The 15,565-nt window shown below is 42.0% G+C and overlaps 1 protein-coding gene across 2 annotated transcripts; it reads left to right on the forward strand.

The window, feature by feature from the left end:
• Nucleotides 1-1,195: 1,195 nt before the first annotated feature.
• acox3 (acyl-CoA oxidase 3, pristanoyl) lies at nt 1,196-15,282 on the forward strand. Of its 2 annotated transcripts, none has more exons than XM_037479496.2 (19): nt 1,196-1,354; nt 2,028-2,188; nt 2,327-2,424; nt 3,080-3,215; nt 3,733-3,807; nt 3,896-3,985; nt 4,068-4,211; nt 4,658-4,746; nt 6,046-6,142; nt 7,905-8,087; nt 8,226-8,348; nt 8,430-8,550; nt 8,668-8,790; nt 9,407-9,520; nt 9,656-9,771; nt 11,654-11,828; nt 11,916-11,983; nt 12,126-12,212; nt 14,205-15,282. In XM_037479496.2, the coding sequence occupies exons 2-19, from the start codon at nt 2,069-2,071 to the stop codon at nt 14,322-14,324; spliced, it is 2,079 nt and encodes a 692-aa protein (XP_037335393.2). In that variant the 5' UTR covers nt 1,196-1,354; nt 2,028-2,068; the 3' UTR covers nt 14,325-15,282. The 2 variants fall into 2 exon arrangements, with proteins under 2 accessions (XP_037335393.2, XP_037335394.2); XM_037479497.2 differs by lacking the exon at nt 1,196-1,354 and adding an exon at nt 1,795-1,940.
• The last annotated feature ends 283 nt before the right edge of the window (nt 15,283-15,565 follow it).

The following is a 15,565-nucleotide window of genomic DNA, read 5'->3' on the forward strand; positions in this document are numbered from 1 at the left end:
CACATACATACATACACACACACACATGCACACCTTACGTAACCAAATCTAATCGTAATATATACCCCTTTCATTACGTCATCGTAACTTGCATAAAAATTTAAATGAAAAAAGGCAGAAACTAGTTAAATAACCGCTAAAGAAAAAAAAAGTTATTTAAACCAAGGGAAATAATAAAGAACAAATATCAACACAGTATAGCAACAACATTTGAACAATTACACTTTCACAAATATTTAATAAGAAATATTCTGCCTTCGCAGAGGATCAGTGAGTTGGACAAAGATGAAAGCATAAAAAATAATAATATGCAGAAAATGTAGTATTTACAGACAATGCATGCCATTACAATTTTCACAGCATATATGCAAATTTCATCGTTGTTATGTACAATTAAAACTATTTTGAAAAAAAAATTAAACTGAGTTTATCACCTGTGAACTTACACTTATGTGTATATCATTTTCCGTTTTAATCTAAAGATTTAAGCCCTTTCCTCAAATTTTCCGTCATAATTCGATAATCAGAGGGGTTAGTTGAGGACGCGTAGACTAGGGATGAGAGGAAGGGACATAACGAACATATTGGGGTTCAAGTAATTTAGGTAGAAGGTCCTTGACCAACTTCTCGCGAGACGGGAAAATGGGGGAAGCTTGGTAGGTGGGACCATAGACATGTATAGAAAGGCTAGATGGCTTACCGGCGCTGAGAGCCAATGGGACCCGACGACGTCACACGGCGGCCATCTTAGGACAGGACCGCTCGTCCAGTTATAACATTAAAGTCTATTGTGCATGTAGTGCTGAAATATATAGTATGTTGCTCAATTTTCAACCGATTTTCAAACAGCTTGGTGTGTCATAAACGTCAGGGATGCGGCTATTTAACTGCATACTTGTGAAAAATTATAGATTTAAACATCGGCATCAGCACAAATCATAGCCACGTTAATAGGGTTTGTAATAAACCAAACCGTTTGTAAATCCGTCAAGAATTCAGCAAGTTACGAGCATTTTAGTTGGCGTATGTCACTCACCTTCCGTCCACAGCAGCAGGGAGCAGCAGCGCAGTCTCCTGACCTAAGATGGCCGCCAAGTGACGACACAGCTGACTCCGCCTTGAGCCATCTAGCCTTTCTATACATGTCTATGGGTGGGACCATAGACATAAATATGTTGTGGGACAACGAAAGAAGAGAACCGGAAGATGGCAGTAATGTGACCAATGGGATGCACGCTGCTGTTAAACATCACAGAAGAAGAAGACAAGTAACAGGAGGACCTCTGACACACAAACCCAGCTGGACAGGCTCCGATAGAGACATAAACAGGGACACTATACACGGAGCTTTAAGGTAAGACTCTTTTTCCCGCGTGCGGACACCTATCTTTTAGCTAAAGCTCCGATAAAACACACTTTAAGTGATTGTATAAATGACGTCTGTAGCATTAATGTTGTCGGTTAATTTGAAGCTAAAACGCAACAGCTACATAACTTTCTAAAAGAACCCCGTTTATTATTCAGCGCTTTAGATAACGCGGTGTCCCAGTGGACAGGGACAGACGTAACTTCAGTGAGGTTGCCGCTTTCCACCTTTGCACTGTGTGCACAATCGTGCGTGTTCAGGTGCTGTGATGGTTCGTTTACTCTGCAGGACAGTTTCTTATCTGACAGCTTGGCCACTTTAACCAACCTGTCTGCGCGGATTGGACCAACATTTTACCCACAATTCCTGTTTTCCTCAAGGTCAGACCCAGGGTCCAGATGAGACAAGACAAACAATAGCTTTAGAAAAAACAAATGAACATGGTTAGGGTTATTACATCATTGTAAGCTATTTTAAGTCTCTTAAAAAGCTATTTTATCATTTACAGAGATATTTTTTTATATGGAAAGCTAAGTTAAAGTATGTCACATTGTTGGAAACCACTTGCTCTCAGGTAAACATCTGGGTTCTGGACAAACACATCTGGATTCTTTCTTCCCGGTTGTTCTTATCTGATGTCCTCCTTTGTTGGTACCCACAGAGAGCATTGCCTAGTAACCGCTTCAGTCCGAGCACAAGAAGATGCCTCACAACATGGCTGACCTACCCAGTGGCCCGCTGGATTTCTACAGGAAAAAAGCCTCTTTCAACTGGAAGGACATGGTCTTCTTCTTAGAGGGAAAGGACATCGTGGCATTTAAGGTAGCTGTCAGCATCAAACACTTTCTCTAGTTGGGACTGTATGTGTACTTCTTTTCCCCCCCAGTAAGGAAAATTGTTATATTGTCCTCTATATGTTCTCCACTCTTCTTGTTAATTGATCTCCTTTCTCTTCGGCAGCAACACGTGCTAAAGACACTTGAGGATGACTCTCTGTTTGCACGTCAGCCTGGGGAAGACGTCCCTCTGGAGAAAATGAGAGAGCTGACCTTCCTCAGGTATCAACATTCAGTAACAATCGACCATTTCAAAAACCTGCTTTTCTCATAGCCCTATGGTGTTTGTGAGGATCGCTAATTTAGCAGATGCTCACGAGGGTAGGGTATACCTGCTGATGAGTAGACACACACCATTCAACCCCTTAATGCTTTATTTCCCTCCATGGTGGCAGCACTCTGCCTGACAGGGACAGACGTAACTTCAGTGAGGTTGCCGCTCTCCACCTTTGCACTGTGTGCACAACTGCGTGTTCGGGTCCATTGATTTGTTGTACGCAAGTAACATGCTGTTCCTCACCCCCTAACGTTTTGTAAACAAGAGCACATTTTGGGTGGCTGAACGTGGAATCCCACATCCTGCGTGTCGTCTCCTATATCATCGCTGCCGAAGTGGAATTTGCGAACCAAAAACCTGAAGGGACCCGACCTGGATAGTTATTGTATTGCATAGTATTACTTAATTGGCTACATTATTGTCAGCTACTTGTCAGAGGGTTACATGTGACTCGTATGTCTCCATGCTTGCAAGCATTTACTAAATGTCCCGTTCACTGATTTTCAAGCATTTCTCTAACATTAGCCTACTTTATTTATTATTATTATTCTTCTGTAAAATGTACATAGGGGGGGAAAATGACTGATAAAACGTCCGCAGGGTGAAGCAGCTGTTCCGCTATGACTTTCTGACAAGAGACGAGGTGATGTCGAACCCCTGGAAGCCTGTGGTTCTCAGTGACTGTCTGGGCATGTATGACTGGGCCATGTCAGCAAAGTACTTCCTGAACAAAGGGGTGAGTGTGCATTTTTATTTTGTGGAGCAAAAGGAACTCTCAATCACAAAGTTACAACAAGTTAAAGTGTGCTCTGATTTATGGTGTGTTTGACTCTGCATGGACAATCATTCATGAAATAAACATCATTCTGTATTGAAGAAGATTTAGACCTAGAGGGATTGAGAACATAAACATTTTTTATAATGTTTACTGAGGAAATAAAGCAAGAGCGGTGTAGTCATTTTCTCATAGATTTCTACAGGACCAAAGGAGTCACCTCCTGGTGGCTGTTAGAGATAATGCAGGTTTAAGGCACTTCTTTATTGGGTTAACTTCTCAGAACCCTTATCCATAACCCAAACATACGGCCCGCCAGGGGTTCCAGCTCGGCCTGCCAGATGACTATGAAAATTACAGAAGACGTAGGTCTCTTCCATAGGCAACAGATCACCCCCCCCCCCGCATTCACATTTTCCCTCCCTTTGTCGGTTGGTGTCTCTTTCCAGTAAAAGATGCAAAAAAACATTTGTTTCAGATGTTCGGAGCGACTATTGCCAATGCAGGATCTGCCCGACACAGCAAGTACGTTGCAGATAGCGAAGACATGACGGTAAGAGTTCAGCACCGCTCCGAGCCACCACCAGCTCCCCCCAATCTCCCTCGGGTGATATTCACCCTTCTCACGGTTCCACTTGTAGACGTTCGGTTGCTTTGCGCTGACCGAGCTGAGCCACGGCAGCAACACCAGAGCCATGAGGACCACGGCGACCTATGACCCCAGTACCCAGGTCAGCACACATGCACACGTGTCCGAATGTCCGGCTACATCATGCCCCGGCGGCAGTCTAGCTTTAACGTTGTATTCCGCAGGAGTTTGTCATCAACTCGCCGGACTTTGAGGCCGCCAAGTTCTGGGTGGGGAACCTGGGCAAGACGGCGACCCACGCCATGGTGTTCGCTCAGCTGTACACCCCGGACCAGGCGTGCCACGGCCTGCACTCCTTCATCGTGCCGGTGAGACCCTTGACCTTCAGCTCCTTCACCCAATTACGGGCGGTTATCGCAGATTTTATCTGGTGTGATGTTGCACAACTGCATATAAACGTTATCACAGCGGTTCACGAGTGCAGTGTGACGCTGGTATATGTAGAAAGTAATTTTGTACTTTGTACAAAAAAGTAATCCAGAGAATTTCATCTTTTCTGGACTTGATAAAGTGAAAAACATCCAACTGCTTCCAGTGATCAGAGTAATGAAATGAAGGCAGCGGAAATATTTTTTGATGTCATAAAAAAAAAACCCTCTTTCAGTTACAATTATTGACATAGTTTGAGAGCTACTGTAATATTCAGAGCTCGTTTCAAGAATGTGGGTGCCTTGATGTTTTTTTGGACGTGTTTTTTTCCATAAAGGCTCCATACACATTCTGAGGTCCTAAATCTATAACCGCTGTTCTGCAGGTGAGGGATCCCAAGACGCTGCTCGCCCTTCCTGGTGTGCTGGTTGGAGACATGGGCAAGAAGCTGGGCCAGAACGGACTGGACAACGGGTAGGTGATTCTCCTTCTCAAGTGATTTAATGGGTTGACATTATCCAGCGTAACATTTGGTGGTTATCAGTGTTAATGTGGGCTTATCAGACACAGTTCGATCGTCTTTAATGTGTGCGGGAACGCAGGAATCAACACGTTTTCCCAAAACCAAAATAAAAAGAGCTTGCTGGAACAGCTCAACCTTTTTCTTTCCCTTCATTTTGTAACTTGAAATGACCCGCTGACGATCCAAAGCTTACCTCAGTTTTGTCAATACTGCAATTTAAATTCTCAATGTCATAGATGTTTCACCTTCTGCTCTTATTTAATGGGATTCATTCGCTTGTTTTCCAATTACTTTATTTATCCCCCTCTTTTACAATTTTTACAATTGCTCATTTTTTTGTTGTTGTTGTATTTTTTCCTCAAAATGACAACAAAGATCAGTTCCGGCAGTTAATTGCTATATTTTAACAGCTTTGACCCTAGACCCCATATCTCTTCTGGATACATCATTTTTTTTCCCCAAATGTTTCCATCCTTTAGCTCAGGATGCCAACTTCAGCATCCTGTGTGTGTGTGTGTCAGTACATCAGTGAAGCAGCTAGATGGAGCTCCATTCATTGGTCTAAAGAAGGAACAGCAGACCCACAGGCAGCATTGCATTGCATTGGGTTCATTGGGTCAAGTGAAATATCCCAGTAATTGGCTTCACTTTGTCAAGCCATAAAGCAGAAGATGAATTAGTGTCAATCTTTGCTGCTATACGTTATATATTCTTTGGTTGTTTTGTGTAAAGAACTTGAATAAGTGCTATAGAATTACAAATGTTCCAACGCTTGGTTGTTTTTGAGGTTAAAAATGGATAGTTTCCGTCACAGTGATTTTATTAGAATTTGACAGTGGCGATGAAATTATAACTATAAGAAAGGGAAAACTTTAAAAGGGAGATATTCTATTCTACATTTAGGCACAGCTGGTTGGATAGGGGGCGCGTCAGCTTGCTCAGTCAATATAACACCCAGAATTAATTTCCTCTCTATTTACCATCTGAACTGATCCATCCACACAAATATTCTAACAATAACATGGCCCAGGAATTTTGCTCTCAACTGTGGAGAGCAGGGTCATCCTTTTAATCAGGGGATCGGCGGTTTGAATCCCGGATCCTCTAACAGTCGTGTCCTCGGGCAAAGACGAAGCACGACCAGTACGAATGGAAGAACACTGATCCCAATCTATGCACCCTGCCTTGTGGTTATGCACATATTGTCGCCGTCTTTGTAACACGAGGCCATTCCATCTTCTTCCCTTCAGGTTCGCTTTGTTTCATAATGTGAGGGTCCCTCGGGAAAATCTGCTGAACAAGACTGGAGATGTGTCCCCCGATGGCCGATATCTTACACCATTCAAGGTCAGTAAGATTTCCACTGGTGGCGTAGGAGAGCACATTTCAAGCCTCTTCAAGTAGTTTGTGTTTAATCCCCGGGAAATGATCATTGGCTGAGCAAAGACACAGACATGCTTAAACTCAACAGACCATCCTCCTGTTGACCCCTGTCGACCCTCATTTGATTTATTAGCACAGGGACTCAAGCAGAAGCACAGGCTGTATGAAGGTATAAACCTGTATCAAATCAGCCCAAAATTGGATGAATAATGATCTTGGACTGTATGCAAGGGATGGGCGATTAATATAACCCAATATAATATAATATAATAATATAACCCATTGGTTTATGGACTTTGTTGGGAACCATTCAATTTGTTATTTTGTCCGTTGCCATCCTGGTTCTTTGTAACCAGTGAATGGAGCCAAGGAGCAACTGCCTCCTGGTGCTGAACTTCTGACCAAGTCAGATTTCAGAGATCCACTTTCTAGCTGAATGTACTTTTAGTAGCTAATTGCATACATATCAACATTTGGCTAATGTGAGCGTTGACTTGCATATCAGAGGAAATAAATCATAAAAAATAAAGTAAAACTAAGTGGTGGTCATTGTCCACTCATGTGTATGAAAAACAATGCAATATATGCATATTGTACATGCATGCTTTACAAGAACAATACAAACAATTCTAAAATAATAACTAAAGCTTTTGTTTTGTCCCAAATTATTACCCACATTTTGTTTGCAACTGAAGGAATGAGTCAGCTAATGCTAACGCAGAAAACCTGTAAGGCCATGAAATGGCACTCCACTCGGAGGGTGTGGGAGGGATCTATTGGGGAGGGATGGGGATTTTACTGGAATGTTTCATTTTCTGATTTATAAACTACTAAATTGCAAAAAATATTTAAACAACTCTTAATACGTTTTTTCTACATTTCAATCTATCCAAAAATCCTTGTTGCAAACGCATGAGGTTTGCCAACTCTTTTCCCGTAAGGCCGTCAAATGCTGTCACATTACGGGGGCTTTCCAGGGCTGCAGTGATTTAACGGGGTCTCATATGTCCGTTGGGAGAAGGTGGTTGTAATGACGACCAGGCCTAGAGAATGTCTCTGCTACCTCACAAGGTGAGAAGAGTTGGGTTACCATGGCAGACATTTCATTGCGATGAGTTTTATATTTTTGCTGAGTTTTCATTTAGGAGTTTAGTTGTCATGAGAAACTTTTGTAATGGATTTCGGAATTGTCTTGTCATGTATTTCTAATCCTACAAGTTTTCCAGATAAAACAAAGAATAAAGCATCCCGTGAAGAATTAGTTCCTGTCTGAACTTTGATCCCCAGCAGTGTCGGGCCAGTGTCTTGTCTTGTTTTTGAGTACTTGAGGTGGGAAATTGGCTATAGATCATGCCGATCACAGCTTCTCTTCGCACATGAGTGCATGCAGGGAATGTTCTTGAATATTTCTTCATCCAAACGCTTGAGCAGAACATCCCACCAAGCTGAATAAACATGCCGTGGCACACCTGCAAATGGGAAAGTTGTTGGACAGTGGAAAGAGCAACACTCATTTTTGCTGTCATGTGCTGTTTTATGCAGGTTTTTGCCTTCTTTAGGAGAATTTTTTTTCTATCATTTGTTTGCCTCAGTGTTATTCTTTAATGGCCCTGCCAACATTTGGGAGGATTGTCATAAAACCAAGGGAAATTGTAATTTATTTATTTATATAATTTTCTCTCTTTTGTTCCTCATGTTTCTACGTTGTGTCTTGTCTCTCCTTCAGGATCCCAACAAGCGTTTCGGGGAGTCTCTTGGTGCCCTGTCAGGCGGCAGAGTCTCTATCACCAGAATGGCTCTCGTCAACCTGAAGCTGGCTCTGATTGTTGCCATCCGCTTCTCAGCCACCAGGAGACAGTTTGGACCCAAAGACGTGGAGGAGATTCCTGTTTTGGAGTACCAGTTACAGGTCAGGATGCGAGGGAGTGGAAATGAAAGAAAGTGTACCTTTTCAAAGTAGAGAGTACGTTGTCGTAAGGCATCTGAATCCAAGTCACTTACATAAGTAAATCTCTCGGTTTTGAATGTGACGCCATATTCCTTTCAGCAATGGCGTCTGATCCCGTACCTGGCAGCAGCATATGCTCTTGAACACTTCTCCAAATCCATCTTCATGAACTTTGTTGAGTTTCAGCTTGGACAGATGATGAGGGACAAGAGTGAGAGACAAGTGAGTTAAGAAGAGGTGTGTGTGTGTGTGTGTCCAGAGTTGTGCTTCTGTATCAACGTGTCTGCTGTATGTTTTATGCAGGCAGAGATGGGCAGGGAGATCCATGCCATAGGCTGCTCCAGTAAGCCACTGGGATCGTGGACCGCTCAGAGAGGGATCCAGGAGTGCAGGGAGGCCTGCGGTGGACACGGATACCTGGCCAGTGAGTCTCGAACACACTCACTCACTCACTCACTCACTCACTCACTCACTTACTCACTCACTCGCGCGCACGTGCACGCAAAAACTCTGAGACTTGACTACCTGCTCTGTCCTTCAGTGAACCGGCTGGGTGATCTGCGTAATGACAACGATCCAAACTGCACATACGAAGGAGACAACAACGTGTTGCTGCAACAGACCAGCAACTACCTGCTCAGCTGGGTCCATGCTAAGCACCGCGGTCAGTCCACTACACAATGAGCACTGTTACAAGCTTTTATTGTTAGGCCTTCCATCAAAATGACTTCCAAAAGGTTCAACTTGGAACTAACAGGTGTATGGCAGCAGGAATTGTTACTGGTTGGTAGGTGATCAAATACTTACGTCATGAAACAAACTGCAAGATAATTCTTTAAAAATCCTACAATGAGATTTTTTTGTTTTAGATTCCCGTCACTCACAGTTGAAGAGTAACTATGATCAAAATTATAGACTCCAACATGCTTTGTGAGTGGGAAAACCTGCAAAATCTGCAGTGTATCAAATACTTATTCTCCCCACTGTAACTGGATTCCAGACACCTGCAAAGAATCAATATCAGTTTAAGCGTACGCTTTAGAATCTTTTCACTGCTGTATCTTGCTCTCAGACAGCATAGACGGCAGGTGAACCCGTCACCTTTTATAACATATAAGCACCCAGACTGCTTTGAATAAAAACACGGAATTATACCTTGTAGAACACTTGATTTTCTGATGCATCGGCACCTCTATTGGTTATTTATTTTGTCAAAGCAACACCTGAGACCTCTATGGTAAAAGTTCACTTTGCCCTCTGTATTGCTTCTCCGGTTTCAGACGGTGTGCGGATCGAGTCTCCTCTTCACACTGTGGATTTCCTGGACGATTCCCTCAAGATCCTGGAAGGAAAGTTCACCGCAAGAACAATGGAGCAGTGCATGGACTCTGCAGGTACTCCTTAAACAGAAGGTTGTATTTCCTGAAATCAACATTTTTTTTTTTCTAAATCTCGCCGATACAGCATTGCTACATTTGTTTCTGAGTAAAAGCAAATGAATATACTGGTTTTGTTTTTTGTCACATCAGTGCCACTGGCAGCCTATAAGTGGCTGGTGTGTTTCCTGCTTGAGGAGAGCAGGGCGAGGCTTGAAGAGCAGAGGGCCTCGGGGAAGGATGATTTTGAGGCCCGCAACAACAGCCAGGTGAGATCCACACACACCTTCCTTCTACTTTCGGGCTTTCCATGTGTGTGTGTGTATTCATTTCCACTGGGCCTTCTTTCAAATAAACTTGGAATTAAGAGAATATGCTAATAGACACGTTTCATGGCTCCAAGTAAGCGGATCAGAAACAGAACGGATGGTGTTCAGCTCAACAAAATAGTTTGTCTGGTTTTCGTTATTATGTCACAAACTAATACGATGCAGGCTGGAGTTCACAGTGTCACATGGGCGTATATTGTGGTTCTGGGAAATGTGTGTGTCACTGCACTAAGTCATCGACTTGTCTTGGTTAGCATTGTTATGACACTAATGGTTTAATGTTTATTGTAGAAATGTTAGTTTCTCCAAGTCTTAGACTCTAGGTTTCATGTTGTGTGTGATTCAATTTGCACTAAATAAAGTAGTTATTTTAAAACACGTGTTTTGCTGTCAAATAATCAAAGCCAGGTCAGGTTATGTCTGTTTGAACAGCTGGAATTTACAATATTCACTCAGTCATTTACTTTAAAAGGCAAACGATCCCAAAAATCTAAAAATTAGCCTCTGTTTGTGACTCGGTGCTTGATCTCTCCTTGTAGGCCTCTACCAGCACTTGTAAAAGTACAACTCAAACAACCCTGATGGTTTACCTCAACCTCTAGTTCCTAAAAGTCAAGCCTATGCAGATCTGAAATCTGTATTCTTTCCATTTTCATTTCATTTTGTAAAGCCCAAAATTTAAAATACGCCTCAGAGGGCTATACAGTTTGTACACATGCGACATCATCTGTGCCAACACCCTTACATCGGCACAGGAAAACTTTCCCAAAAATGAAAAACCCTTCGGTGGGGGGAAAAAAGAGGGAAGACACCTTAGGGAGAAGGTCAGAGGATCCCTTTTCCCGCAATGGACCAACTGCAATAGATGTCATGTGTACAAAATGAACAATGCAAAATGTAAAAGATGTACAATCCCATAAATTTGTAGAGAAATAATTCAAATATTGCACCATTGACATCGCTGATTCTATAGAAATCTTTTTGCTTGAAAGTTAAAAACATTTTGATGGACTCACTCTAGTTTCAGATATTCTTCAATTCAATTCAATTCAATTCATTTTATTTTGTATAGCCCAAAATCGCAAATTACAAATTTGCCTCAGAGGGCTTTACAGTCTGTACACATGCAACATCCTCTGTCCCGAAACCCTCACATCGGCACAGGAAAAACTCCCCAAAATATGAAAAAAAACCCTTCAATGGGGAAAAAAGGGAAGAAACCTTAGGGAGAACGTCAGAGGAGGGATCCCTCTCCCGGGATGGACAGACTGCAATGGATGTCATGTGTACAGAATCAACAATGTAAAAGATGTACAATACATTCAATTTCTCTAACTGAAATGATACAAGTAATTGCAAGTAGCAGAAGAGGTGTACGGCAGGACCACTGCAGGGACAACCTCCATCAGATCGAACCACCATCCACAGAGGCTTCTGTGGGGAGGGAGGGTAACCCTAACCCTAACCCTAACCCTTCAATACACCATGATATTCATTTAGTAACTAATGCTTCATTTGAAGTCAAATAGACTACAAACCATGGAATGGGCAGGGCTACCTTATGATTGACAGGTCACTACCAGAGCCTTACGTCTGTAAACAACTCCTCCACAGAATATGGTACTTTCGGTTTCACTGGATGCAAATAATGGAATAAATAAATCTTTGGGCAAGTGTCAAACTTAAGGCCTCAAAAAGGGTATAGAAAGGTTGCTACGCCCGTTCCTCATACACACTCTGTTTTATCCCACACAAATATTGGGCCTGTGGAATAATTTTGAATCTATTCTGACAACAGCTTAAAATGGTGCGTGTGTTTCAGGTTTACTACTGCCGCTCCCTGGCCATCGCCTACATAGAGCACGACTGCCTGCAAAGATTTCATGATCTGACAACTGACCAGGACACACCTGCTACCCTCAGACCTGTATTGAGCAAGCTGTGCGCCCTGTATGGGCTGTGGAGCCTCAGCAGTCACATGGCCACACTTTACCAGGGTGCGTACTGTACTCGACACATTGCGCGCCTCCATTTAGACGTTCCATTGTATTGTATTGATATTCGGGACATTTGTTACCGCACAGGTGGCTACTTGAGTGGAAGGAAGCCGACAGAGTTTGTCCAGATGGCCATTCTCACCCTCTGCTCCCAGGTACAGAAACATTTCTGCCTCCTGTAGTTTTTTTTTAGTGTGTATGGTTATTTCGGTGTGTCCTTCCATACCTTCCTTTGCAAAGTTATAGCTCCGGGAGATTCTACCTACCTAAACTGCTCTGTTTGCGTACCTCCCCCAGTTAAAGGATGATGCTGTATCATTGGTGGATGTCTTTGCACCTTCTGATTTCATCCTCAACTCGCCCATAGGCAAAGCTGATGGACAGGTAAACACACACACACACACACACACACACATTAAGCCTAATTACACCTCAGGAGTCAAAGTCGTGATGGTTAATTCTAAGAATTGTCCTGCCACGTCTTTTGGAGAGTTTGAATGGTGAGCTGGTGCCTCCACTTCTATGAAATCAGAGACACCATTGCCATGGTTCCATTTTGTGTTATAAGGTGCAAGGTTTGTGATTGGATGAGCCAATAGAGGAAAGGGTAACCACGCCATTAAGTCTGTGGCCCAACTTGAAAACTTGACTTTTCATATCTCGTGACAATACGCATCGTTTAGCAGAGTGGTGTCATTTTAGTTGATGAGTGACATGCCCCAAATGATCCATAGTGAGATCAGCAGTGTAACCTTTGGAAAGAACGCTTGTGTTTCAATAAATAGCCTGGTTCCAGATAGCTGTTTACGCCTCTATGCACTCTAGCATCGCTAGGCATTGCTGTGAATAAATAATAAAGAGAGGTTATTACACACTTTTACAATACATTCGATGAATGGGTAAAGCTCTAAATAGTTTATATAAAAATAATATTTTCTCGATTTCTCAATTTGTAAGATTAGTATTATGGACAGAGAGATTACAAGCTGTGTGCTCTGCACATTCCTGTTCACAAAAAAGACTCCACTAAGGTTTGTTTTTCCTGACAACTTGAGATGCACCACAGCCCATCGCGTTACTCAGGGTCACTCAAGTTTATTTTCGCAGAGAAATTGGTTTCTAGATGTTCACTCTGTAATATCGTAATTTAATACCGCTGAATTCCTTTGTGTCTCTGCTGTATTACTTCATCTTTCTTTTGGCATGGCGTTGATGGTCTTCATTATAAGAAAGATATGAACATCTGAATTTTCTAATAGCCACAAAGAAAGACAAAAAGACCTTTCAAAGCAACATACGGTTTGACTTTCACTGGGTAACGGTTCCATTGGGGCTTCAGTAAAAAGGATTACTTTTAACAACAATATCAGCTGTCAGCAGCCAGGGGCCGACACGCAGCTGCTTGGCTACATAACGGCACTCACGACATTAGGCAAAAGTAAATTAAACAGTGGTGTGGTTGAATCTAAAAATGTAAGTTTTTGAAGATTTGATAGTAATAGAAAAATAATTTCACAAACTAAAACTTTTCTTAGTTTGTTTCTCAATGTATTTAACCGTTGAATACTAATGACTAATACTTTGAGATTTCTTTTGGGTTAATATTGTGATGTCATGGTCAATATTTAAAGGTTTCGCTATTCATGATTCATTGTTTTAGCTGTATATGTTGGTTCTCTGTACGTGTAACCTGTTTTTTCCTGAAAGTGGTAAGGAATGTCATAGCAGTTATATGTGGCTATTATGAGCCAACCTGTTGGACTGATTTGAGCAACCCATTTCTTTTAGTTTCAAACCGTTGCCAGGAACCAGAAAGAGAGAAACGCGTAGAGACGAATCCCATTCGGTCGACTTCCTGTAAATTCATAAAAAAAACAAAAGCAGTCACGTCATCAAACTAATCCCAAGAGATAAACAGCGTGAAGTCGGAGTTACTCAGACGAGTTTCTCAGCCAGGAGTCCTGCTGGGAACTCAAATGTAAGCACTGAAACAAACTTAATGTCAACATAGCAAGGCTACGACCCGTAATCCACCGAATGGGATCGGCTGTTTGTTGTCTGAAATCGGCAAGAAATGTGACATTTGGAAGGGGCTAGTGAGAGTTTACAGTATCCCCCAGATGACAGCTTCAACTCTTCTTTTGGTTGGAGCAGATCCAAAAGATGCTTTGATTGCATGTCTGGTCTGACAGGAAGAGATGATGGGGGTTTAGATTAAACAGGGAGGGACAGATGTGTACACACACTCTACAATCCCCTTCTCTATGTACAACAGTATCCATCAGTCCTGTTAGGAAATTGGTTCCAGAGTGTTTGTGTTGGGATGTTTGGAGCGAGACCTTTTTAATCAGAGATCCTTGTTCCTCTCACACGTAGCTCTACAAGAACCTGTGGGCGACCGTGATGCAGGGCGACCAGGTGCTGCAACGGCCCTCCTGGTGGAAAGAGTTCATTTCCGACAAGCCGGTGGTCGGATCCCTCCGTCCAAAACTCTAGAACCTGCTCTGGGCTCCAATCCTGGACACCGGGGAGTTGGAAGGGGAACACTTGTTTTTGTGGCCTTTAAGAAATTCCGACCGTGCAATTTAAATGTCCATCTGATCACTATACAGCTCTTGGTGATGATTATAATTGGGGTTAAATCAAATCAACATGGCTCCATTTTCATAACCAGATGAAATTATTTAACTTCGAATCCTATTGAACCAAATTTAAAAGAGATCATATTTAAGCCACAGTTTGAGGAAAGAAATCCAGTTTCTGGAAGGATATTAAAGGAGAGACTCAACAACTCAATCGCGTTTTATGATCAGATTCTGAAGCTGAACAGGAGGACGGGACCAACATGCACCCTCTTGTTTTGCTTGCCTGATATTATTTGGCTTTTTTGCCTTATCCATTCAGCCAACATGTTGCTCTCAAAAGAGTACAAATCAGGGCTTTATGCATATTGTCTGCTAACTAGCAAAAATGTATGTTAGCAAACATAAAACGTTTTGTAAGGTAATTAAGAGCAGCTGAAATAGACCACATTTAAGGGATGTAATGATTAGTTTGTCAAAAATCTTAATTATCATCAATTTTGAACTTATTATGTAGATTATACATGGGAATAACTTTGCCACGTTTCTCTCCTTAACCCAGCAATAAGGATATGACCTTCTGAAAATGATTGTATTTGATGAAAAATTAATGATTAATCATAAAATTGTGTTAATTCTTAAATGCCCTTATAGTGGTTTTCATATTCATCACGGTGCCAATTGCATATGTTTAATAACATGACTAATTGGTTCTAATAAGATGGGATCTGTACAGTATATGTCCTTTTAAAAATGACCATGCATTGCAGGATCCATAATGTTATGTTATTTTAAAAATAAACAGGGAAATAGGAACAATTGTCAGACATGGATGTTGTAGAATCTACATGAAATAAAATCTTGTAAACCTGTTGCGTTTAGGCGTGTGGTGTGGACAGTTACCCTAGAGGCTTCACGTTGATAGAGGGAGGACTACTACTTACTTTTGTAAAGAAACAAAATCAGGATTTTGCTCTCAGCAAACACTCTGCATGTGTTGTGCAGATCTGCCATTTTCAACCACTTTTTAGGATTTTCTGATTCCATTGGAGAAGACTAAATTCACGCGGAAATAATAGATTGCTTCCATAGCCACTCAGAAGCCCAGATGGGTAGAGCGTAAAAATTACACAAACAATAAACTCTCCTCGACCA

This window comes from Pungitius pungitius, chromosome 1 (genome assembly GCF_949316345.1).
Source record: "Pungitius pungitius chromosome 1, fPunPun2.1, whole genome shotgun sequence".
In the NCBI taxonomy this organism is placed as follows: Eukaryota; Metazoa; Chordata; class Actinopteri; order Perciformes; family Gasterosteidae; genus Pungitius; species Pungitius pungitius.

Coding starts and splice junctions, on each gene's coding strand:
- acox3 (XM_037479496.2), top strand. CDS start 2,069: ATGCCTCACAACATGGCTGACCTACCCAGTGGCCCGCTGGATTTCTAC. Junction 9,521..9,655: donor GCAGTGCATGGACTCTGCAG/GTACTCCTTAAA, acceptor TTGTCACATCAG/TGCCACTGGCAGCCTATAAG. Junction 11,829..11,915: donor CATGGCCACACTTTACCAGG/GTGCGTACTGTA, acceptor GTTACCGCACAG/GTGGCTACTTGAGTGGAAGG.